The 24,289-nt window shown below is 42.0% G+C and overlaps 1 protein-coding gene across 1 annotated transcript in view; it reads right to left on the reverse strand.

The window, feature by feature from the left end:
- Positions 1-345: 345 nt before the first annotated feature.
- zanl (zonadhesin, like) overlaps positions 346-24,289 on the reverse strand; it is a 43,667-nt gene continuing 19,723 nt past the window's right edge. The window contains exons 45-89 of the mRNA XM_044097899.1: positions 23,749-23,945; positions 23,475-23,610; positions 23,260-23,313; positions 22,967-23,160; positions 22,700-22,841; positions 22,281-22,525; positions 21,874-22,022; positions 21,539-21,667; positions 21,172-21,310; positions 20,800-20,941; positions 19,782-19,978; positions 19,396-19,534; positions 18,646-18,762; positions 18,225-18,349; positions 17,426-17,571; positions 17,059-17,202; positions 16,724-16,831; positions 15,650-15,819; positions 13,428-13,630; positions 12,953-13,097; positions 12,339-12,586; positions 12,034-12,211; positions 11,817-11,925; positions 11,556-11,650; positions 11,083-11,259; positions 9,360-9,568; positions 9,118-9,262; positions 8,930-9,027; positions 7,742-7,888; positions 7,471-7,635; positions 7,254-7,381; positions 6,820-7,091; positions 6,531-6,739; positions 5,918-6,062; positions 5,537-5,784; positions 5,325-5,454; positions 5,037-5,238; positions 3,394-3,555; positions 3,185-3,315; positions 2,887-3,089; positions 2,669-2,804; positions 2,135-2,275; positions 1,851-1,944; positions 1,045-1,088; positions 346-569 (exon numbers count right to left, since the gene is read on the reverse strand). Of these exons, the coding sequence (XP_043953834.1) occupies positions 514-569; positions 1,045-1,088; positions 1,851-1,944; positions 2,135-2,275; positions 2,669-2,804; positions 2,887-3,089; positions 3,185-3,315; positions 3,394-3,555; positions 5,037-5,238; positions 5,325-5,454; positions 5,537-5,784; positions 5,918-6,062; positions 6,531-6,739; positions 6,820-7,091; positions 7,254-7,381; positions 7,471-7,635; positions 7,742-7,888; positions 8,930-9,027; positions 9,118-9,262; positions 9,360-9,568; positions 11,083-11,259; positions 11,556-11,650; positions 11,817-11,925; positions 12,034-12,211; positions 12,339-12,586; positions 12,953-13,097; positions 13,428-13,630; positions 15,650-15,819; positions 16,724-16,831; positions 17,059-17,202; positions 17,426-17,571; positions 18,225-18,349; positions 18,646-18,762; positions 19,396-19,534; positions 19,782-19,978; positions 20,800-20,941; positions 21,172-21,310; positions 21,539-21,667; positions 21,874-22,022; positions 22,281-22,525; positions 22,700-22,841; positions 22,967-23,160; positions 23,260-23,313; positions 23,475-23,610; positions 23,749-23,945 (6,893 nt within the window). The 3' untranslated portion in view covers positions 346-513. The remainder of the gene's footprint in view (positions 570-1,044; positions 1,089-1,850; positions 1,945-2,134; positions 2,276-2,668; positions 2,805-2,886; positions 3,090-3,184; positions 3,316-3,393; positions 3,556-5,036; positions 5,239-5,324; positions 5,455-5,536; positions 5,785-5,917; positions 6,063-6,530; positions 6,740-6,819; positions 7,092-7,253; positions 7,382-7,470; positions 7,636-7,741; positions 7,889-8,929; positions 9,028-9,117; positions 9,263-9,359; positions 9,569-11,082; positions 11,260-11,555; positions 11,651-11,816; positions 11,926-12,033; positions 12,212-12,338; positions 12,587-12,952; positions 13,098-13,427; positions 13,631-15,649; positions 15,820-16,723; positions 16,832-17,058; positions 17,203-17,425; positions 17,572-18,224; positions 18,350-18,645; positions 18,763-19,395; positions 19,535-19,781; positions 19,979-20,799; positions 20,942-21,171; positions 21,311-21,538; positions 21,668-21,873; positions 22,023-22,280; positions 22,526-22,699; positions 22,842-22,966; positions 23,161-23,259; positions 23,314-23,474; positions 23,611-23,748; positions 23,946-24,289) is intronic.

The following is a 24,289-nucleotide window of genomic DNA, read 5'->3' on the forward strand; positions in this document are numbered from 1 at the left end:
GAATCCAAAGAAGAGGCTTGAGCAGAACAGACTTGAAGCCTCTGGACTCTGTAGTTTGTGGGCAGAGACTTTTGACACCAGTTTCACTTCGGCTTCAGTGGTGAAACATGGAAGAACCAGAGCAGACTATTCTGAGAGCTGTGCAACATAGACACGGAAGTGCTTTAATGACCCTGGCGGTTCTCTTTTTCCTGTCACATTACTAAGATAGACTGTGGACTCCAGATTGGGTTTTTTTTTTTGCTACTTGTATTGTATGTCATATTCAGGGATTTCTGAAAACAAGAGAAAATATCATAGGAGCGTTGGCGCTCAGTAACCAGAAGGCATTCAGTATGTGCTTCAACAAAGGCATATTTATTCACAAATTACAGACATTTTAAAAAGAACAAGTTCATTAACAAAACATTAACATTTCACACAAAAAAGGTTTCTTCAAAAATATAAGTTAAAACGTGTTAGTTTGTCACATAAAGAAGAAGAGCAGAGCAGAAGTTGACATGTGAGCCGTCATCACATGTTGGTCAGTTTGTCTTTCCTCTCATCATCCATCTGTTTGTATGAATAACCTGCAAGACAAAGTGGAGGGCAGAGTCACAGGAAGAAAAGCATTTAACAACCACGAGTCATTTAAAACTGAAGCTACATGAGCTACTTCAGTAAGGGGTCTTCCAGGAAAGTTTCTGAAATTATTTAACACATTTAGACCTTGTTTTATGGTTGTGTAAGTTTTTCAATTTTAAAAAAAATCTATTGTTTTAAAGCATGTCAAACAACCAGAAATACTTCTTTTCTATTCTATTCTGATTTTTACAAAGTCAAAATAACCAGCAGTTACATAAAGTTTCTCTATAATTAATCCTAAAATTTTCCACAAAACTAATGACTTTCTCAAAGAAAGGTAATTTGATTTTTCTAATATTTAATCTCTCACTTGTGATTTTAAAATGGTTGTATTTTTTATTTCAGTTTTCATTCAGTTTTCTGTAATCCCATTAAAAGCTCAGAGTAAGTTTAACTTTTGATCAGATTAGCCAGTCTTACTTGTTGATTTCAAGCTGATGCTTCCGTCATCAGAAATGTTTTTCCTGCGGACAGAAAAGGCAGAAATGAGACTTTTTTTCTCCATGAGAAATGACAGAATTGTGATTCATTTAAAATGTTCTCTGTTAGTTTGAAATAACTTAACAAGGGCAAGATTTAAAGGGACAATATTGTGTGTTCTTCAGGCACATATTTCCATAGCTATGTTAATGCCATTTGTTATTAAAATGCTATATATATCAAACATGACTCAAAAGAAAATTGACTTCATAATTTAACGGCGTGAAGCTGGGCCTCTGTCTCTTTAAAACCTTCTGTTCTTTCTGAAACTCCGCCTTCACAACACGGCTCCTCTATTAACTAACAACGTTTTTTTACCAGCATTAGACTGTTTTAATGAGCTGTGCAGATGTGCAGTTCCACCAAGTGTTTGCTAATTGCCATTAGCTAGTCTGAAGGAGCTGAGTGGGGGCGTTGCGGGGAAGGGCTGCTCTGTGAGGCATCTCTGAGGAGGTGGAGTGACATCCACAGCTGAATGGCTGCCGTGAAAGGATTTCTCAAACATGTATAAACAAATCACGCTCACACCCCCAGGCATGACTCTGATACGAAATAACATTATAATGTGATGTAAAGCTCCAAATAGTGGATTTTACAAAATACTGCCCCTTTAAACAGCACATCAGAACCTCTAAATGAACATGTTACTATACTGACAGTAATTCTAGAACATCTGGGAGTTCTTATGGGAATATGCGTGTTCTCCAAGTCTGCTGTATCTGAACTGAAACTCTGTTGGGACTCACTTGTTTTTCCGTATGCACACACACACAATGGTAATCACAATGGCGACGACGACAGCCGAGACCAAGACGGCAATTAGGATTATCCACTTGGTTGCTGCAAGAAACAACAAAGACATTTCAATGAGAAACCGCCCTGTTACACGCTAACCGCTCGCATCGAACAAAAACAGCAGCAACATAAACAGCTAACCGCTGGTTGAGCTGCACGTAGAAAACAAAATAGAATCCTTTCATTAGCTTCAGTGTTAACTCAGTTCATGAGGATAAAGTTGAGCAGCCCTTACCCAGCCCTCCTGGAGCCTCAGTAACCTCCCTCTCACAGTTGTCGCCATGGAAGCCTTCTTGACATGTACATGTGTATGTGTTGTTGTTGGCTGCCACACATGTTCCTCCGTTCAGACAGGGATAACTGAGGCAGGGACTTGCTGCATGAAGGAAGAACACAGATGAGCTTCCAATACAAGAGCAGCAGTGATATTATCAGTCAAGGTGTTCACTGAAGAACATTTTGCTCGTCTTTACTGCTGAACAGATTACAGTAAAACTACAAGCTAAACCAGTTCCAGAAACGTATGTAGTGGGTAAGCTGATGCAAATCATGCGATTTTTACAGTGACATCTGGGGTTAAAGTTCATGCCTCCTCCAGACAAGTTGCCACCCTGGGTGGTTGCCCATATCAGAAACCACTAAAGAACACATCGCAATCCATGTGGGCAAGTTTGAGTGAGCTAACAAACACTCCCAAATAAGACGCCAGCTTTCTGAGACAAGTTAAAAACTTCCCGTCAGTTTAGTGTATATTTTCTCTTAAACAAACCTTTGAAGCAGTCTCGCTTTAAGTCAAAGATGGTGCAGAGATAACCCTCCTGGCAGCTCTTGGGTTGGCACACGGCTCCTCTGCTGGTACAGTCGCACGACTGGGAGCAATCTTCAGTGACAAACTTCTCATTCAGCTGCAGGATGGAGAGAGAAAAGATGAAGCAAATATTCATAGAGACACACAAACATGGATACCATGGGTGTGATAAGGCTCACAGGGTAGTATCTGTTGAGGAAGGTGCAGCCACACTTTGGGTACGGCACACAGATCCCCTCGCTCATGACGAAACCAGAGGCACACTGGCACCCTTCCACACAGGACGTGATGTCACATTCAGAGGGTGCTGCCAGGTCGGCGCAGGACGATGGACACGCCGTCATGCACTGGGAGTAGGAGCTGTTGGCACCACAAGTCAGGGCTGCAACCCAAACACAGTCAGTCAGATTTGTGAGAGGCGTTTGTGGCGGCGGGGCCAGGCTCCTCCTCCCCGCGCCTGCTGATTATTAATCTTACCGCAGTTCAGTTTCTGCCTCCAGGCTCCCAGTTTCACTCCAGCCTCCTGACAGGCGGTGGCGTACGCCTCGTAGCTGCCGCAGCGCAGCTCCTCGCTGCCCGCCTCAGCACACAGGTCAAACACACAGTCACTGGAAGGACAGGCACACACATTGAACATGAGCAACACCTCATACATGGTTCCACATGGTGCCCTCAGGATTACTCACTCCTGGTAGGGTCGGGGCTCCACAGTGTCATGGCAGGCCTCAAACGGCCCCTCGGGGTCTGACAGGGCTCCGCACTTTTTCACGCTGTTGTAGTCGCTGAGTTGAGACGTGGAGCAGTCAGACGTCTCAAATCCTGAATCTGGGTCCGTCTCCACCTCTCGCCTGGAGAAGGACAGAGGTTTGGGTTAAACGTGACTGACTGACTCAGCTGGGTAAAAACTGTGACTAAGGCAAATCTTGAATCATTTCAGTGTGTTTGCTGTAGGCCTATGCTGGCCTATTATGTAATCTGCACATTCTTATTCTGGATGTTTCTAGGAGTGATGTGATAGTTGGAGAAACTGTCCAGCTGCATTACATGCAACAACTAAAGAAACATTTTAGCTTTTTTCAGAGGTTTTAAAACTTCTATGAAACATGCAGTGATATAGTGGGGACTGGACTTCAACATGTTAATTTCGACTAATTAATTACACAGATTTTGAGTTTTAAGTCGGAACCTTTGTATTGACGCGTTTCCCGTACACCCATCGACCTGACGGACAGGTGAGATCAGCAAACCCAAATCCCAAAGCTGCTTGTGATTAACCCTAGCCCTAACCCCAACCCTTCCCTAACCTTATCCCTGCTTCACAGAACAATCTGACTGGATTCTGGAAAAGATTATTGTCGTGTTCAAATCGTGCTACAATGAGCTACGCTATCAGTGAATCTATTCAATCCTAAAAAAGATTGAATAGATTCAATCTACGTCTCCAGAGCTAATGTCAGCGTTTCTACATGAATCATCAGGAGTTCCTGAAACTCTGGAAAGATAGAATACAACTTTGCTCCAATTTGACGTTTGAAGAACCTGAACAACAGATCAAACACTATAAATATATTTGTTGTTGAGCTAGTATGTCTATTTAATCAATAATTTAGTAGCAAAAGGGATTTTGAATTGAAAATGTTGCCTAACATTGGCAACTCAATTAAAAATTTTTCTACTGTGAAAGATTTATTGTGCATCATTACTCCTCTAAATCCAGCCGCCCCGGTGATGTTAAGCCGTCTGTGTTAGCATCCTGATCAGAACCCCCTGAAAGAGGGGATTTTGTATCTCGGTGGAAAATCCCTGATTAAATAAAGAGTACATGGAGTCTTAGTGCAGCAGTTACAACGGTGCCTCAGTTTCTCTTCATCAGGTTTCCCTTCCAGACTGACATTAATAAAACATGTTGAGCCGGCATCAGATCTGCCAGGATGACCAATCTGTTAAAACAACCAACAGAATGATGAAGCCTAAACGTTCTGATAGCCATCATATCTGTAGAATCCTGTTCGTATATCAATTCGTCATTTAAAATGAGATTGTTTACAGTCTCTATGTTACCAGACTTCTTGTATTTACTAGGAATGCACCGAGTGCAATTTTCAGGACGATTTCCTTCCTTAAAAAGCCCGACCTGCAGATAACAATGGATCCACTATCATTGTTTCAACTACTGACTACACACACGTGACCCGGAGGGCGTGTGTATCACTCAGCCTCTCTCATGGCAGAGCAAAAGGGGACATCGAGTAAATACTCATCAGTATTTATGACGAGGAAGGTTCACATAGGAGAAAAATCCTCACTTGAACACTAGCAGTTCTCCTACCTGTGGACATGAACGGCCGTCTGAACATCAGAGCTCTCCAGCCCATCACCAACTCGGTCGTTGGTTCTCCAGCTTTCTCCAAACTCATTCAAACTCCTGACCACTGTGCCATCGGGTTTCATGTACTCGTTTCTGGTGATGCCATCATAGTTTCCACACAGTCCTCTGACAGAGTGCCTGTATGTGCTGGGGAGCTCAATTTCTGAAGGAACCAAAAGGAAAAATGGAAGTGACGGCATTGATACGCAGCCTGAAGGTAAGTCTCGGTATGTGAAGTAGATGCTTTACCTCCACGGATGTTGCCGTCAAAGCGTACTGTGAGTCCAAAGTCTGTGGAAAGCTGGACTTCCTTGGAGTTCATTGTGATCGTCAAGCCCCTGACCGGACTGAGAGGAGGTGTGACACGCTCTCCGTTCACCTGAAGGAGATAAGAGTCAATGACTTTTAGTTTTCTTTACAGAAAAAGGTTCCAGTGATGCACGCTTTCCTCCAGAACTCACCAGGATAACCTTCTTCTGCAGGAAACGAACGTTGACGCCGTAGACGTCAACATACATCTGATCCAGGAGGGAGATCTTCTTGTTCCCACCTCGCCTGAGGTTCTTCCCTCTCACCAGCAGGGGAACCTGGGAATCCAGGAGATTGTGGCTCCGAGTCAGGATGTAGGTGTGAGCTCCTTGGAAGTGATGGTTGAAGCCATCGAAAGTCTTGTGGTGAGGGTCTCCGGTGATGCTGCACCGGTCAAACTCTACAGAGGATGACGATGGCAAAGGGTCGGTCAAAAACAGAAACCAAACTGCCTTCTACTAGGAATCAAGGAGTCTCTGATCTGCACATGTCTGATATTTCTAGGGTGTGTGATGGTTAAGTGTTGAACTCACTGCTGGGCTGGCAGTAGAGGTCTCCGTTTTTGTCCAGGGCACACACTGAGTTTGAGTTACAGCTGTGGCTTTTACATGTGATCCCACCACCAAGGTTACACGTACACGACTCTGAACATTTATCTGTCAGCCATGAGTCTCCCACCTGCACACAAGAAAACAGACACTCAGTCATATTTATCCATGAACCCCAAGAGACAGCTGAAAAAGCCTAGACAAGAAAAAGCCTAAGCTTTTTTCAGTCTGGTCTGACTCATATTCCCGACTCCGACATAGAAAATGTCATTTTAGAGCTAAATGCCTTAAAGAGCCGTTTCCTGATCAGAATGTCACATAAACATGGTTCCAGGAATGTTTTCTTATTTTTATGATTCTTTGAATCTCACTGCAGTGCACCAAAGACTGGATTGAATTAGTCAGTATGATAATTGTCATGAGGCAGTTTCGAGGCAAACTGACGTAAAACTTTCGAGTGTAAACTCTGTACTCAAATCTCTCGTTGTTTTCTGTAAACGACAAAATGTATTCCATAGCAACGACAATAGTTTCCCGTCTAAAATACTCTGGCGTTGTATTCCTGAACATCCAGGCTGATGTTTGCTGTCGAACTCACGTCATGGTACTCTCCGTCCGAGTCCACGCAGCCACATTTATCCAGAGGAACACACTTGTCATCACTGAGGACGTATCCGGCGTTGCACTGACAGCCTTCCACGCAGGTGGTTGGTGGAAGGTGGCAGAATATGGGGAAGAGGTCAGAGCAGGTGGGAGGGCAGGGCGGGGTACAGTCTGAGTAGTGGCTGTTTGTGGGACAGGGCAGCGCTGTGAAGAACAAGGAGCGTGCAGCGTAAAGCACCGACCTCTGAGCTGGACCGTGACTCATCAGCGCGAATGAAACTTACGACAGAAAGTGTTGTTCCTCCAGCTGATGGTGACGCCGGCGCTCTGGCAGGCCTGGGCGTACGCCTCCACGTTGTCACACAGCGTCGTCTGCATGCCGTCGTACTCGCACATGTCGTAGATGCAGTTATCAAGGAAGACCTCGGGGGGCACTAGAGCGTGGCAGGGCTTGAAGCGGTCAGACATGATGACCGCAGCACACTGAGACGAATACAGATCCTCTTCTTCTGTGGTGCAGTTGGGGTGGATGTCGGGACGCGTGTCCGGCTGACAGCTACAGACAAAAAATAATCCGTTCAACTTTACTAAATGTCCCTTTTGCATTGCAAACACAAAAATATCCTAGAGTGCAGCTGGTATGCATTTTAATATGTGCTGAAAGAAAGCTACACATCATTCAGACAGTTACAGTTAGTCGGATTTTGTCGACACTTACCCAGGATCACTGTCTCCTTCCGATTTCCAGCTGTTGCCCAGTTCAATCACGTCCTTGGCCGGTCTCTTATCAGGCATCAGGTTATCATCAGAGCTGTTGTGGTTGTAGTTCCCACACATGCCGCACACCTGGTCAAATCGGAAACCGGGTTTCAGCAAGTGCTCTATACTCAGATCTCACAAATAACAGAGTAGAAAATGTAAAATGCTCTCTCTACCTTGTTGAAGTATTCTCCAGGTATGGTGATTTCCAGGTGATGGACTCCATCAAACTTCACCTGGAGGCCAAAGTTTGTGTCCAGAAGGAGGTAGGATCCGCTGGTTATCACCTTGGCTCCAGGTGCATCTACGGTGAGTGGGGTCCGCACACGCCGCCCATTCAGCTGAAACATCACACCATGAAATGAGACGCTGGGTACGGTTTTCTTTTTTATTTTTGCTGGCTTTAAGTCATCCATGCTCGTGTCAGTGAGTGTGAGACAACGTTACCAGAACTCTGCGGCCCTTCTGGAGCTCAACCACGGTGTCGTGAGGCAGGTAGATCTTGACGTAGCGGACGTAGGAGGCCTCCGGTTGACCACGCTCCTCGTTTTTAGCCACCACTTTGAAGGGAGTTACCATGCTGCTGTTGCACACCTGTAGGATTTAGAAAAAATGCGTGCAATGAACATGTCTGACTGTCTCCAAATGAAGTATGACCTCAGACAACAATGCTTCATCATATGAGTCACAAAAACATTGGGATTAATAAAGTATTTTTCAACTGAAGCAATAAATAGACACGTTTCAAATTCTATAGTAACTTCCGAGTCAATATCAGGGAGATTTATCTGATAGTCGCTCTGTGTGTGTGTGTCACTCTTTCACTTCCTGCTGAAATGCCGTTCACTCTGCTGCATCAAAATAAGCATTACTTAAATTAATTTTTTAAAAATCTGTAAAAGTTAAGACTGTATAGCTCAGTTTAATAAACATGATGGCTTCTGTGGCGCTGTGCTCAATCAGACTACAGATAATATATAACAACAACTGTCTTAGAGTCATGTTGATGAGCTGAATCCTAAAATCACATTGGTTTTGCTCAATCAGGTCAACTTTCTGAACTGTGGAGCAACATGAGCATCAAATTGCAGGACTTGTTCTCACATCTGGAGACTCTGATCAATGAGTGATGAGCAGGAGGAGAGATTCCATCAGGACAGAAAACAGACGGAGAATTTTACACAATCAAGACGTAATGTTCAGTTCACATGTACTCACCCTTATCAGTGTTTATTACTCAATCTACAGAAATCCAAGTTTGTAACATTTAATTAATACACTCTGATGGAAAACAATTCTTTTTTTTCTCCTAAAACCTTTTTTGGATGAGAAACATGAACAGAAATGAACTGATAATGTCACAAAAATGTCATCCATTTAGTCAGAAGATCAGATTTCTCTGAATCAAATTAGAATAAAAACCTGAGAAAAATGGATGGATGTCACTTTTGGATAAAATAGTCCTAATTCAGTTAAAATATAGACAACTTCCAACTACTAATGTACTTTAGACTGCATGGCTGTCATTCTTGGAACTGAATCAGTTTGATAATGTTAATGTCAGTCTAGACTAGAGAACAGAGAACAGGCTGTCTTCTCCTGCTGGGATGAATCAGGAAGCTGATTATTCCTCACCTCCACCAGTGTGTATGTGCAGGTTCCCATGAACGTGTGCATCACACCGTCGAAAGTGTAATAGTGTGGATCTCCGGCTACATGACACACTCCTTTACCTGGGGAAGGAAGAGGAAGTGATGTAACTGTGGCGGAGCCGCTGGGATGCAGGAACAGAAGCCTGGGATGAGTGTGTGTTTCCAGGTTACCTGTAGAGTGACAGCCCAGAACTCCCTCCACCACCTTGCACTCCTGCGCCGGACTGCACCGCCACGGCTCACAAGTGACGTTGTGATTCCCGTTACACTTACAGCGCTCCGAACAGTCAGTCTCAGTGAACCAGGCGTCTCCAACCTGAACACACACAGACACACGCACACACACAGACACACACACGTTCAACTCCTGCCAAGAGTCACAGAGGTTTTCTATTCTTGCAGTGAATACCCACCGGTCTGTATTTCCCATCTTCATCTGTACATCCACACTCACTGAGTGGGACACACTTGTCTCCGCTGAGGACCAGGCCCTCGTTACACACACAGCCCTCCACACAGGGGTGGCTGCAGGAGCCCCCGGGCCCTGCAGGGTCCTGGCAGCTGGGCTGAGGGCAGGCGGAGGCACACGGCTCATAATGACTGCCGGCCGGGCACTTCAGAGCTGCAGGGGGGGGGGAAGGCGGAGAAGGGAACTCTTAAAAACCAGGACGATCTCTGTGACCAGGAGCTCCGTCAACTTAACTCAAAAACACACACACACGTTTAATTTGCAATATCAGCATTGAAAGAGTCTGCGTTATAAATTCGGTCACCACTAAAGTGACTTGCTCTCATTTGAACCTCTCACTGGTGTTCTCTTTCATTCAGCTACACTGCAGTATTAAAGTGGCACAAGTCAAGAGGGAAATGAATAAAAAATGCACAAACTGAACAGCTGCCAGGATAGTTTCAGGTTTTACAGCTTCTTTTCTACTATCGTTTATTTGCTACACAAAACAGACTGAAAGAAATAACTGAAGGAAATTGTTAAGATATAAAATCTCTTTTCATAGTCACATAAATATGACACTCTCCACTCAGTTTGACGTTTTTCCTTTGGTTTTGCTGATTGTGTTGTCCAGCATGGTTGTCTTCCTGTTCATGCAACTCTTATCATGTCTTCTTGACCAGGATTTCTACTTCTAACTCACTTATCACGTATGTGAAGGTGGCATTACGTATTTTTCTGGCACATATTCCATTTTATAGCACAATCATACGTTATCTTCAGGTGTTATCAAAATGCTGCATATAAAAATGACTCAAAGGAAACTTGACTGTGCCTTAAAATTGTCCTCTGTCTCTTTAAGAAGCTCCCACTCTTTCCGACAACCCCCTTTCAGCACGTCATCACAACAGTGCTTCTCCAGTATGCCATTTACAATCATTATTAGGAGCAATGGACTGAGAAATAGTTCCTATCATGAGATCAGCAGATGTACAGTTCATCAGGTGTTTGCTAATTGCAGCTGCCACTAGTCTGGAGGAGCTGAGAGGGGAAGGGAAGCTCTGTGAGGCGGAAGCTCGGCTGGGTGACTACGACTTCAAGGAGGAGTGTTGTGGAAATAGATGAGACCAAGCGCTTAGGCACCCCTGAGTGGTTGCCATGGGAGATTAAGGGATTTCGCAAACACGCGTGAAAGAATCAAGGCAACACTCATGATATGCTTTTGATGAGAGTAATATTATGACACGATGCAAATCTCATAAAATGTGTTTTGTTTTGTTTTTTAGAATACGTTCCGTTTAAAGTTTTACTGCCAGAATTGTTCCAGAGCACTTCAGACGTCTGACAGCAAAATACAATGTGTGGCACACGCCCAACAAACTGGTGGAAAGAACGAGATTTATAGCTATCTAATTAGATGGCAGACATAATGGTAAAACCAGCAGTGTACTGGTTGGTGAAGATTATATGAGAGGCTCGTAAGATGAAAAATAGTTCTCCTCTTCATGGCCCCACCCTTCCACTGAAAAAACAATTCGGTCAAGCCAAATGGAGTCGTAGGAAGAATCATACCAAAAACTTCACTGAATATTCAATGTGTAACTCCAGAGATAACCTGTAGAAGCATCAGCATGTGATGGTATAGTAGTAAAGAGTTGGAGAGGACTCTCAGGCTGAGGCAGACTTACGACAGAAGGTGTTGTCTCTCCAGTGGATGGGGACTCCTGCAGCTGCGCACATGTCAGCGTAGCTCTCTATGGCCTGGCACAGCGCCACCGTCTGGCCGCCGGTGGCACACAGGTCATACACACAGTTCTCAAAGAAGGATTCAGGAGGGACCACAGAGTGGCAGGGCTTAAAGATTCCTGAGGAGGAGATGAGAAACAGGGAGCTGGTGAGCATCACGTTCATCATCCTGTTAGACTCTCAGACCAGACAGACTAGATCGCTGTTATTTTATTATTCTGACTGTTTTTCATCTCCAAGGCCTTTATGATTCAAGAGATGAAAATGTCAAAGCACACTGAAGTCACGTTATGTAAAACCCTATGAAGTCCAATATATTACAGATTTTGAACTTTTGTTTTGTCACCTGACCACTCCTCACGTGTTTATGTGTGTGTGTGTTTAGGTGTGTGAGCATTAGTGTGTGTGAACCAACCATTGGGATCAGTGATCATTCCACAGCTGGTGGGCTTCTGGGCCTCTTCCTCCACATTTTCATCACAGTCCTCCTCTCCTCCACCGTTAGTGCAGCTGCAAGAAAACGAAAAAACGTCCATTATAAAAGAACGAGATCAGTTTCCATGTTTCTCTACAGGCTGCAAACATTCCAGCTTCTTCAAAGACAGATGATACAAGGGAAGTATTTTGCTAATGTTTAATGAAATCTGGACCAGAAAGTAAAATACTCATCACTCACTCAGGCCGTGGGTCAGGCACCTGCCAGCTGTCTCCCAGGTCGTTGGTGTTAGAAGCTGCTGTATTGTCTGGTTTCAAGTTGTCGTCTTTGGGCTCACCGTTAAAATTTCCTGCCAGGAGCAGAGACATTTTTATTACTTACAAAATGACGCACTTTGAGATTTTCTTCACCTGCCGACTGAGGAGAAGCTAAAATAATTCACTAATGTGTTTCTTACCACACATGCCACAAAGAAGGCCGTTGTAAGAAGTTGGAACGGAGACGTCTGCGTGGTGATTCCCATCGAACCGAACCCTCAGCCCAAACGATGTTTCCAGAACGACAAACTTTCCACTCAGGTAGATCTGAACCCCACTGATGGAGGTAATGGGTGGAACAACTAAAGTCCCGTTGACCTGAAGAGAAAAGTCACATTTATGAAGCAGCACAGAAAGCGGCGCTTTTTACTCTCACTTGACAGAAATTCACTGTTAAATAAAGCGAATCCTGCCAGTTTCCAGCGGTTGTACTTGCGGTTCAGACCTGGACTTTGCGGCCTTTGCCAAGGATGAAAGTCACGTCGTTCACGTTGATGACCACAGCTCGGACGTAGGAGATCTTCTTGTTACTCCCTCTGTGCTCATTCATGGTGTCCACGGTGAAGTACGGTAACCCGGAGGACTCATTGCAGGGCTTGGTTAGTGTGTAGGAGCAAGCACCCATGTAATTGTGGGTTTTCTTATCAAAGGTGGTGTAGTGAGGATCTCCAGACACTGAACAGATACCATTTCCTAAAAAAAAGAGTTGGAATTGAACCTTCAGACACCCAGCATATATATATATGTATACAGTATATATGTATTATAAACCCAGTACTAACAGCACCCAGATAAAAAGCTACCAGCATGTTGGATCCCTGATGGTTTTGCCAACCTTAAAGAAAAGATTCCCCCTTTTTTTGATGGGGTAAATTATACAAACATATTTCCAGCTTTGATCTAGACTTGTGCATCCAACCTGACTCACAAAGGATGACGTCCATGAAAATAGGTTGCAGAAGAGACTGCAGATCAATATCACCACGTGTGCATGTCCACAGACGACATTCATAGTTAATAGTGTGTTGAAGTGTGTCGGTTTGACGGTTTTTATCTTACCTAGAGGTCGGCATTCATACCGTCCGTCGTGCAGCTGGCAGCTCTCAGTGCCGGGTCTGCAGCTGGTGTTATAACATTGGAGCAAACCTCCTTCCTGACACTCACACTTCTGCTCACAACCCTCCAAGTACCAGTCCTCTCCAACCTGAAAACCATACGGACAAATAAATACTGATTTACTACTGCTTCAATGTGAAAAACAGCTCTCTTAAACTACTTTTAACTTGATATTTTTAGACATGTAGAGCGCCTGCTCCTTAAAATGTGTTATGTGCACCAACAAGAATCTTTCTAGGCAATTCTCACAAAGAGGCTTTGAGCTTCTAGCTTTTCCTTCTCGTTGGCACCTTCGTCTCACGTTAACCAAGCAGTTGAATACCTGACAAGCTTTTTTCATGATTTTTAATTTTTTTTTTCAAAGATTCCATAGGAGGAACAAGTCACAGTGAATCGGTTAAAAACCTGTTCCACTTACAGGATAGTAAGTCCCACTGGCGTCCAGACAGCCACAGTCTTTCAACGCAACACATCTGTCATCGCTGAGGATGAAGCCTGGGTTACACTCACAGCCCTCCACACACACGTCCTCACAGCCAGGCGGGCCGGCCGCACCCAGACAAGTTTCAGGACAGGAGCTCACACACAGGGAGTATGAGCTGTTAGGGGGACAGGCCAGGGCTGCGTGGACAAACAAAATGCCGGACAAAGGGAAGGCAGAATTAAAGGATTAAGAGAATAGAGAAGGGTGGGTGACTAAAGGTAAAACAGGAAACAAAAAAGAGAAAAACAATCAATAGGTTGTGTGGATAATAAACCAGATAAAGAATATTTGATTCCCACCTCAACCCAGTTCTTATGTTTTGATGATGAAACATCAAACATATTCTAAATCAAACATTGAAAAATGTTTGCTGTAAATATAGTTAATATTTGACCTCCATAATACAACTCCTCACATATGTCTTCTAGTTTTGCCTTTTGTCACACTTACAGTAAAAGTGTCAGATTGTGAAACCAATAATAGCATCTGACATATATGACCAGGGCAAATACAAAATGCTGTTTTTTTTTTAAAAAATTGGGATGACATTTACAAATTGAAACTCTTGTAATCCAAACCCTTGTTAAATCATAATCCACTAAAATTAATTTCTTTAAATTTACTTGCCACAACCAGGCCTAGTTACTGCCTAATACAGAAATCACTGAAATAGATTCCAGATGACAACTTGAAGTAGGTAAAGAGCTCAAATGATCTCGCTCTTCAAAACAAGTTGAAAACATCCAATTATTAAGTGTAAGAGAAAATTCAGATCTTGCAAATCCCTGCATAAACAGGGATTTAATTCAATAAAAATAATTTTAATGAAGTTTGAATTAATTTAGAAAACTTATGAAAGGAAACTAAGAAGCTCAAAACAAAAATATTGTATCAAAATACTTTTATTTCAAGGTGAAGTTTGATGTGTGAGGCTCTCATTTGTTGATAGAACAGACAAAGATCTAAAAACAGAAACTCAGCCCAGCTTTGTGTACAGAAACAACACTGCAGCCGATCCTGCATTAAGCCCTGCAGTCACAGGCTTAAGCGCTAAGGCTAACAACCTGAAGAGAAGCTGGTCTGTTTACATAACTCTTAAGTATGCCTGACAGAAAATCCTCTGTCTGGATTAAATTAGCTTTATCTCTGAGTCAGTAGAGATAAAACTGTAGATTATTAATTTATTTAACTTGACCTGATGCAACAAACGTATGTAATATTTCTATAAATAAAAATCTCAAAAAAATCTCACTGATATAAAAAGTATTGTTTTTACATGACAAATAAGTGACAGTGATGCACAACTTACAAATTTGCACTGTTTGAGTGTCGTCATTGTCTTAGAGAGCAAATGTCATGAATGAATTAGACATTAAACATAATGCAAGTTGAAAGTGTTGCATCATTTTCAGCCTCACTTTTAGCATTTGCATTTGGTAGCAGGCTAAATTGACAAAGATAATGCAGAATTTTAATTCCACAGTAGAGAAAGCCATATCGTTTCAGTAAGCAGATATAGAAAAAAAATATTGGTATTGGTTTTGGTTATCGGCTAAATGATAAGTAGTATATCAGCATATTGGATATTGACCAAAAATCTAGTATTGTGCATACCTACCATTTCTACATTTTTGGATGCTAACATAGCTAACAGGTACATTTGTGTTAGAGAGGTTAACCATAGACTAGCCCACTTTTAAACTCTCTATAAAATGAACAAGTCAGGTTTATCTTCTCAACCTGTTTTAGCTCAGGTTGCCTCACAGCAGAACACCAACGGTGGCCAGGAAAAAAAAACAAACCCTAATGAATAATGGAATGATACTTGAGCTGCAAAACTGAGAGAACCAAACTGCAGATCCGGTAGCATCATACCAGCCAGGACTCTCACTGACTTTTAGATGAAAACAGACAAGATTACTGCAATGATTTGGGATCCGTTAACCCAGCATAACACACAAATGTTCCCTTTGCCGCTTTTGTATGACCCCAGAACTAAAAGTGGTTTATCAGAAATATTTCCACACATATCTCTGCAACACATGTAACATAAGTTATAGTGCCTACATTTAATTAGACTAAACCACTTATCAGAACATTTGATTTGTGTCCTTGGTGCTGAACTGAGAAGACAACAGCTCTCCTGGAAAACTTACGGCAGAAGTCTGGAGTTCTCCACTGGTGCACCGTGGCTCCAGCACTCTGGCATGCATCAGTGTAAGCTTGCAGCTGGTCACACAGCACATGCTGCTGGCCGTTGAACTGGCACATGTCATAAACACAACTTCTGAAGAACGAAGTGGGATCTACAACAGCGATGCAGTCCCTGAAGAAAAGAAAAACACGAGATCACAGGACAGGAGACGGGGCTGAGCACTGATTACTTCAGAAACCCGTTAAAAACTTGTGCTTTGTTCTTCACACCGATCCAGTAGTTTCCAAAAGAATCATGGAAGATTCTGTAAAATGCAAATCTAAATTGTTCAAACGTTTCACAACTTAAATCCTTTCTGCTCATAATGGCAAAAGGAAAACAAAGATTCTGATTGGTCAGGCCCAGAGCTAATGTTTTAAGCTCTCAGTTAGTTCCTGCAGCCAGGCCACAGGTCTGAGGTGAGTGTGTGTGGATGGGTGTGTGCGTGTGTGTGTGTGCGTGTGTGTGTGCTCATGGCACGCTTCCTGGTGTCTCGTGTCTGTCTCTGATAATGTCAGAATTGATGACTTTATTTGGAAGGATGTAGTGACCTCTAGTGGCTGCTATGTGTGCATAGGCGTGAAGCCATTAGGTTCAGTGTTCCAAAATAAGATATAAATGTAATCAGAAGCATGATAAGCCAGCTACATAATGTCTGCCTCAATGCAATAAATGCTTTATTGGGGTCTTTAGTCTTCAGCAGCATTTGATCCCATTCCAAAACAAACCATCCAATCAGTGCAGTTTTAAAGGTTCAGTTGTTGCAAAGCCAAGCATAAAAATATCACACAACTGTATACACATAAAACCTTCACGGGATTATTGCCGTCATATAACTTCCCCCTTTATCTGCAACATGCAATTTAAAGCATCAAAACCGGACAGAAAGCTGCTGACGCTGCTGAGGAAAGGGAGTTCCCACTGACATAAAGATCTGGGAAAAGATACACACCAGAGTTCTCTGTACAGCTCAAAGTACAGCTGTCCTGTTGAATCACTGATTAAAAAAAAAAATATTCTTAATGTTGCGTCTCACCTGAAGGGTCCAGCAGGATCTGTTATTTTGCCACATTTGTCTGGTTTCACCAATTCAGCCTCCAGGCTGGGGTCACAGTCTGGATCCGGCTTTGAGCCTTGGGTGCATCTACACAAACAACAGCCATCAAAATCAGCATGGATGTAATGAAAACAACCTGTTATATACTGTACAGTATTTTAGAGCAGGAAGAGACTGTTGAGAAACACGTTGGAATCGCCAAATAGAATTTATTTGAATGTTTTTATTTCATGTTTTTTTACAATGCTTACGTGGCATTATCAGCTCATTATGAATATGAAATAAATGTATCAGTTGAATGCTAATAAACTGACCTCTCATCCTCGTCCTCTTTCGTCTGCCAGCTGTTTCCAAAGTCATTGACGTTTTCTCCCAGGGAGCCGTCTGGTTTAGCGAAGTCATTGTTTGGGTTCCCATCGTAGTCGCCACAGAGACCACACATCTGGTCGTAGTAGGAGCTGGATGAACACAAAGGGAAGAGGAGTCCTGAAGAACACGAGCCATACAATCTTTAATCAAATATATATGTAAAAGCAAGATTTGATCTAGGGATGCTTCAACTTCTGGTTTATTTCAGAGATGTATTGAAACACAGCCGCTAAGCTACTGAGCAGGTCAACACTGTGGGAAAAAAAGTTAAAGACACTTTACATGTAATTTATGAAATACATTTATACCAACCTTGGTACTGAGATCTGGGCGTAATGATTTCCATCCCAACGAACCCGGAGACCAAAGGTCGTCTCCAAGGTGACGTACTGACCGGCAAGACTGATTGACATGAGAGGAGAGGGGGAGTGTGGGAGAGCCACGCGCACACCGTTCACCTGACAGAAAGATGGACGTCGAAAATGAGTTCAACATGCATGAGTTCAAATAGAACTGCAGAATAATTATATTCTGTCATGCTTATATTTAATGAGCTGCCACAGTTAAAAATGGGAAAACAACAAAGTAGCAGAAGAAGAAGAAGAAAAAATACCAGAGGAATAAAACAGACACAGAGAGAATAGCACATATGGTTGATGTGTGGTGACAACAATTTAGATACTCTCTATGAGGAATATTAGCCACTGGACTGGTCAACAACCAAAAAACTGTCTAAGGTTCTTCAACTGTTTTAGGATCTTGTTGATGAGCCGAATCCTAAAATAACATTGTTTTTGTTCAATCAGGTCAAATTTCTGAACTATGGAGCAACATGAGCATCAAAATGCAGGACTCGTTTCCACTTCTGGATCAGTCTCCTGAGAATTTTACACAATCAAGACATAATGTTCAATACACAATCAAGACATAATGTTCAATTCACATGTACAGACCGTTATCAAATTAGAATAATAACCTGACCTGACTGAAAAAGATGGATTTCATTTTTGTATTCAGTGATGCAAAATAGTCCTAATTCAGTTGAAAAAAAAAACACCCAAAATGTGTTTTTCTGTAACCCAATGAATGCAGTGGAAGCGACAGTACAGACCAGAGTTCTCCTGGACTTCATCAGGGTGACGGTGATTCCATTCACAGTGATGTAGAGTTTCCTCAGGTAGGACAGGCCTGGTCCTCCACGCTCCTCATTCTTTGCCTCCACAGAGAACCAAGGACCTGCACAAGTAACAGTCACGTCTCTTCGATCTTCTCACTCTGGATTTATTTACCACTCACTCATTTTACTGCATGTTACAATTGCTGCTAGCAAATAAGTTGCAGAAACTTCTCAAACGTTCAGAGATACGGAGCAGCAGCAACACATATGGTCACATTTTCATGCGACCATCTATTCATATCTTTTTACGTTTATCTGATCAATCTTACAAACAAATACAGAAAGTGTAAGCACAGCAAAAAACCCTTTTGGTTTAGTATGAAATGATGTAAACGTGAGGCAGCATTGTTCCTACCTGTGTTGTTCTTGCACGTCCTGGCCAGTGTGTAAGTGCAGGTTCCCATAAAGCTGTAGAACTTCTTGTCAAACGTGTTGTAATGGGGATCCCCAGAAACCACGCAGTCCTGTGAGCCTGAGCAAACATGGAAAAAACTTCAAGAGCCAAAACTAGAGCAATCAGCAAAGCATGGACACATTCTTTCTTTGCTGTCAGAATGAGTCAGGCTTCGATGAGCCATTTCCAGCAGTTGCTCTGCTTCTTTCTCCTGCTACTCTCCACTTATGCAAGATTTAAAGTTATTGCTTCTATTAACTAACTGGCGTTACTCAACCAGAGAGGGAGCTTTCAAATTTTGAAATTAAATTTGAATAACATAAGCTATAGATCAAGTAGAATTGCTTATGCTCCTTTTTATTTACTAAGATGTTCAAGACTTTTCAGGTTCTCAGCTGGAGATACAAAAGATCAACTCTGAAGTCAAAGTTCTACCCTGACCTGGAAAATTGGACTTCGAAATCCAAAATGGCTACCACACATATGTGGTAACCAGTTTGGCAAATGGCAACTATAACTTCATCATTGCCAGTGTACTGTGTAATTTTTCAAATTAAATTTACAGAACAGTGTTGCAGTCTTGCTGACTGTTATCCACATTCACACAGACAGATTTTGTTTTGGTCTACAGAGTGTTTAAGAGGTCAGATTGGTGTGTTGGTCGAACCATTCACCATCTTCAGATGATTTGATTTGTATGTGTGTATTTACCGGTGGGATAGCAGCCCAACTCTCCATCCTGCACTTTGCACTCGTGCATCGGGGGACACTCTGACGCCACACAGGAAACAAATGGAGCATTACACTTGCACTTCAGTTGACAGTCGTCCACATAGAACTCCTCTCCAGGCTGAAACAGATAAAAAAAATAGTTGCAAGCAGTAAGATTTTGCCAGCCAGGTATTCTCTGACCATTTAACAAGGTGAATTTGTTCATTTGGATAAGAAACAAGAATAACAACAAAAAAAACAGTTATTCCAACTTATCAATAAGCCAATCTATCTATACACATTTATTTGTGAAAAATGTTCTCAATTAAGCTGAGTCAACAAATGTAATTGGGCTACAGTCCACTGTCATGCCAAACTCCATTTACCTCATAATACTGGCCATTTGTGTGATTGCAGCCACAGGTATTACTTGGGACACACTTGCCAGCACTTAGCACATAACCAGGATCACACACACACGCCTCAGAACACGGTCCGCCACAGGAGGAAGGTTTTCCAGAGCACGTCTCCTGACAGGGGTCAGCACAGGGCTCATAGTGGCTGTTAGGGGGGCATTTCAATGCTAAGAGAAGAAAAAACAAAAACAGTTTAAAAACTATACAGAATATGAAACAGGCAATCTGGGTGATTTACAGATTTAGACTGAACAAAACCTGAACACCAAAGGAAGAGAAATGTTTGTTCTCTCCCCATCATGTATGATTTTTGTCTTGGTTTATTTATTCATTGTGATGCTCCACATAATGTTCTCTCTTGTTAGTCTTTCTTTTTTCCCATGTAATTTTAGTTTCCACCTGTTTCTGTTCTGTTTACCAGAGAAATTATTATCCATTCCTTTAATATTGTGCCTTCTCTCTGCCATAGATGTTCCCACTTTCCTCTGATTAGCTCCTCCGCTTGCAATGTAATTTTCCACTATTTCTGTTTATTTATAGATCTGGGGTTTCATTATTCATCTCTGGCTCCTCTCCATGATCATGATGGCCTGCTCTGAGTAAATGTTCCTGAATCTCTATAAGTTTTAATATTAAAGACTCAGAGGTTTATTAGAACTCATGGATTGCTGCCTGTCCATTGGAGCCACTGAAAAAGTCATTGTAATATTTCCCACTTTTTCTATTTCCTGAAGGGGTCTGGTTTGGAGTTTGTAAAGGATGCAGAAAGCAAAAATGAAAATAAGAAACTGAGACCTCAAAGTACCAAGACAAAACTTAGTGCATTAATAAAGCTCATTGATAATCGTATTGATCATCTGATGGACTCTTTGGTGAAATCCATTTTGTCTGAACTATTTTTAGCTCATCAGTATTTTAGCTGATTATTATAAACCACCACAGCCTTCATTCTAACCTCCATCTAGTCGTTCACAGCTTCAATACTCACGACAAAAAGTTTCATTCCTCCAGGCTCCAATGGCGACTCCACGGTCCTGGCACTCAGTGACATAGGCCTCAATAGCTTCACACAGAATGGGTCTGGCTCCATCCAGTTCACACAAGTCAAACACACAGTCCCTGAAGTAATTCTGTAAATAAACAATTCATTTGCTGAGTTACAATACTAATGGAGTCTCTGATCTAATCTGAAATGTGTCACAGAAAGCAGCAGCAACCATTCAGTCACCAAAGGACTCAGTTTGACTATAAAGAGTTCCTCATGAATGATATTGTTTTACTAAACTGTTATAATCTCTGGTCTTTACAACATCAGTAAAGCTGCCTGGCAGATAAAATGTTCCTACTAGCCTCCACATACGTTTGGGTTGACTTTGGGGTGGCATGCAGCGAAGGGGCCGTTTTTATCCAGCAGGATGCCACAGTATCCAGAGCTCTCATAAAGTTCCTCCTCTTCTTGATCACATCCAGGAATGGTGGTGTTAGGTTTCTGATTACACCTGTCAATGCGAGTTGGGTTCATCAATTAGTGTTCATTATGCTAATTGTACTGAACTAAATTCGCTGAATCAGTCATACAGAATCTAAAGGAAGATGAATTCATCTGAATAGGTTTAATGATTCATTTGAAAATTTATTCACTTTCTTTCGAAATTAGATCTACATATATTTAATGAAACAAGGTTTTGTTGCTTTTCAGGATCTGTTCTTATTTGTCCAATACTCACTGTGGATCAATGTTCCAGCTGTGACCAAAGTCATTTGGATTGCTTGTCAAGGATCCATCTGGTTTACGGAAGTCGTCTTTAGTGTTTCCATTGTAATCTCCACACAGTCCACACAGTTTGTCCTCATAGCTGTAGTTCACAGAAAATACCTGGTTAATACTTCTGTAGTTCTGTTAGCCAGTTTAAAGTTTCCCCAGAAATATTTGTGGCTTTTTGTCTCAATGTCTTATGATGTCTTTGAATTTGAGAAATATGAACCATAAACTGTCTCTGCTTCACTAGAAGAGCAGAAGAAAAGACAGCAAAGGTTAATAGGAAGTGATGTCATCACTCACTCCTTGATCACTTTGATGTCCATGAAGTGGTTTCCATCATAGCGAACAGTTAAGCCAAAGTTTGTGGACACGGTGTAATGTATTCCTGACTTGAAGACAGAGACACCAGGGGATGGACTCACTGGAAGGTTTACATTGGTCCCATTCACCTGGATGGAAAAAGCAGGAGTGGAAAAACATGAAGAACCATTTTATGAAACAGTAAATGATGTCACTAAAACACAGCAAATGATTTTTTCAATTACCAAAATGAAAACCTTAAACATAGTAAATAAAATATAAAATATACTGTCAGAAACAAGAGCTTCATAAATCTCCAAAGATAATCCAGATGTTCAGAGCAGCTGTGATGACAAAGCTGACTAATCAACAAGTCTAATTTCTAACTTTCTGCCAGTATTTCCTACCTGCACAGTTCCACCTTTGAGAATGGAGATCTTCATCTTGTACACATATACATGTACAGCCTTGACATAGGAGATGGTGGGCCTGTTGTATCGGTGTTCGTTGTCTGCATGGACCTCAAAGTACGGCAGACTTGTGGTGTTGCAAGGTGAAGACATCAGATAGCTGCAGTTGCCCATGAAGTTGTATTTGCGTTTGTCGAATGTTGTGTAGTGAGGATCTCCAGATGCTATGCATGTTGATGTACCTGGAGGAAAGGAAAACTACAAGCTACACATCATACAATTCTTAGAAGGGCTTTCTGATAGATAAGCAGTTTGTACTAAATATTGTAATTCATGAAACTTACTTCTGTTACATGATTGAGAGCTAAAGAGTTGTTGAAAATGAAAATATTTGCGGCTTACTGAGGCATCATTACCTTTAGGATAGCAGCTAGAAACCCCATCAACCTCTCGACACTCTTCAGTTGGATCACAGGAGTTATCAACACATTCAAAAGTGTAGTTCCCCAAACAGCGACACAACTTTGAACATCCATCTCCTGATACTAGCTCACCAGGCTGAAAGAAGAAGAAAAACAAGAGATCAGTAACAGACCTCAACTGGAGGAGCAGAGACATGACTTGGGTCTTATTTTATGTCTTTTTTAAATTAGATACATGATCTCATCCAAATGTAATCTGACCTCATAATAGTTCTTGTCATCATCCAAGCAGCCACATTTATCCAGAGGAACACACTTTCGTCCCTTGAAGACAAATCCAGGTTTGCAGAAGCATCCACTGATGCAGGAGCCAGAACAGTTGGTGGAAGGTTCCATGCATGTAGGGATACAAGCTGGACCACAATCTATGTACTCTGCATTAGGTGGACACGGTTCTGTTCACAGAAACAGGAAAACAGTAGATGAAAACATTTGCAATGAGAATATAAATGGATTAAATCATTTTAGCGAAAACATTCAAATGTGTATCATACTTGGAGGTGTAGTTGGACGAGGAGTTGGTGGTTTAGTTGGTGGAGGAGTTGGTTCTGTTCACATAAAAAATAATAACTCATGAAAACAGCAGATGAAAACATTTGTAATGAGATTCTGAAATCAAATCAACTAGAATAATTGTTGGTTTTGGTGCAGGTTGACTAGATGTTCTTGTGGTAACTGTTCTCTTTACTTTGACAGAAGGTAAACTTACTAGGATAGCAGCCCAACTCTCCATCCTGCACTTTGCACTCGTGCATCGGGGGACACTCTGACGCCACACAGGAAACAAATGGAGCATTACACTTGCACTTCAGTTGACAGTCGTCCACATAGAACTCCTCTCCAGGCTGAAACAAACACAAAGTAGCTCAAAATCTCCCACAGCAAAACTGTGGAAACAGCAGCTGGTTTTATCTTAGCTAATGTTCATTTAACAAAGACAAATATCTGTTTCCTGTATGGACAGTGGCTTGAAGACCAATTACCTCATAATACTGGCCATTTGTGTGATTGCAGCCACAGGTATTACTTGGGACACACTTGCCAGCACTTAGCACATAACCAGGATCACACACACACGCCTCAGAACACGGTCCGCCACAGGAGGAAGGTTTTCCAGAGCACGTCTCCTGACAGGGGTCAGCACAGGGCTCATAGTGGCTGTTACTGCTGCAGTTCAGTGCTAAGAGAACAGAGTCAAAGTCAATTATAGGGACAGAAATGCAGTTGTTATATTTTTATAAATAGTGGCTGTTAGCCAGGTAGCTTTGAAGCTTAATATGTTCATATATAATCTGGGTTAATCTCACAGATTCAGATTGAACAAAACATCTTTAAGAAGAAAACAAGTCAGTTTTCTGTTTAGACAGAGAATCTAAAAACTCCACCAAAATGAAAAAGTTGAACCTAAGAGCTGAAAGAGAAACTGTAATTGTGGTTAAATTACCTTAAAACTCAGAAATAAACAGAAAAGATAATGGATTATTTTTATGAAGTCATTTGGATCTAGAATGCCCTAAAACATCT

The sequence above is a fragment of the Gambusia affinis genome, linkage group LG18 (assembly GCF_019740435.1).
Source record: "Gambusia affinis linkage group LG18, SWU_Gaff_1.0, whole genome shotgun sequence".
Taxonomy (NCBI): domain Eukaryota; kingdom Metazoa; phylum Chordata; class Actinopteri; order Cyprinodontiformes; family Poeciliidae; genus Gambusia; species Gambusia affinis.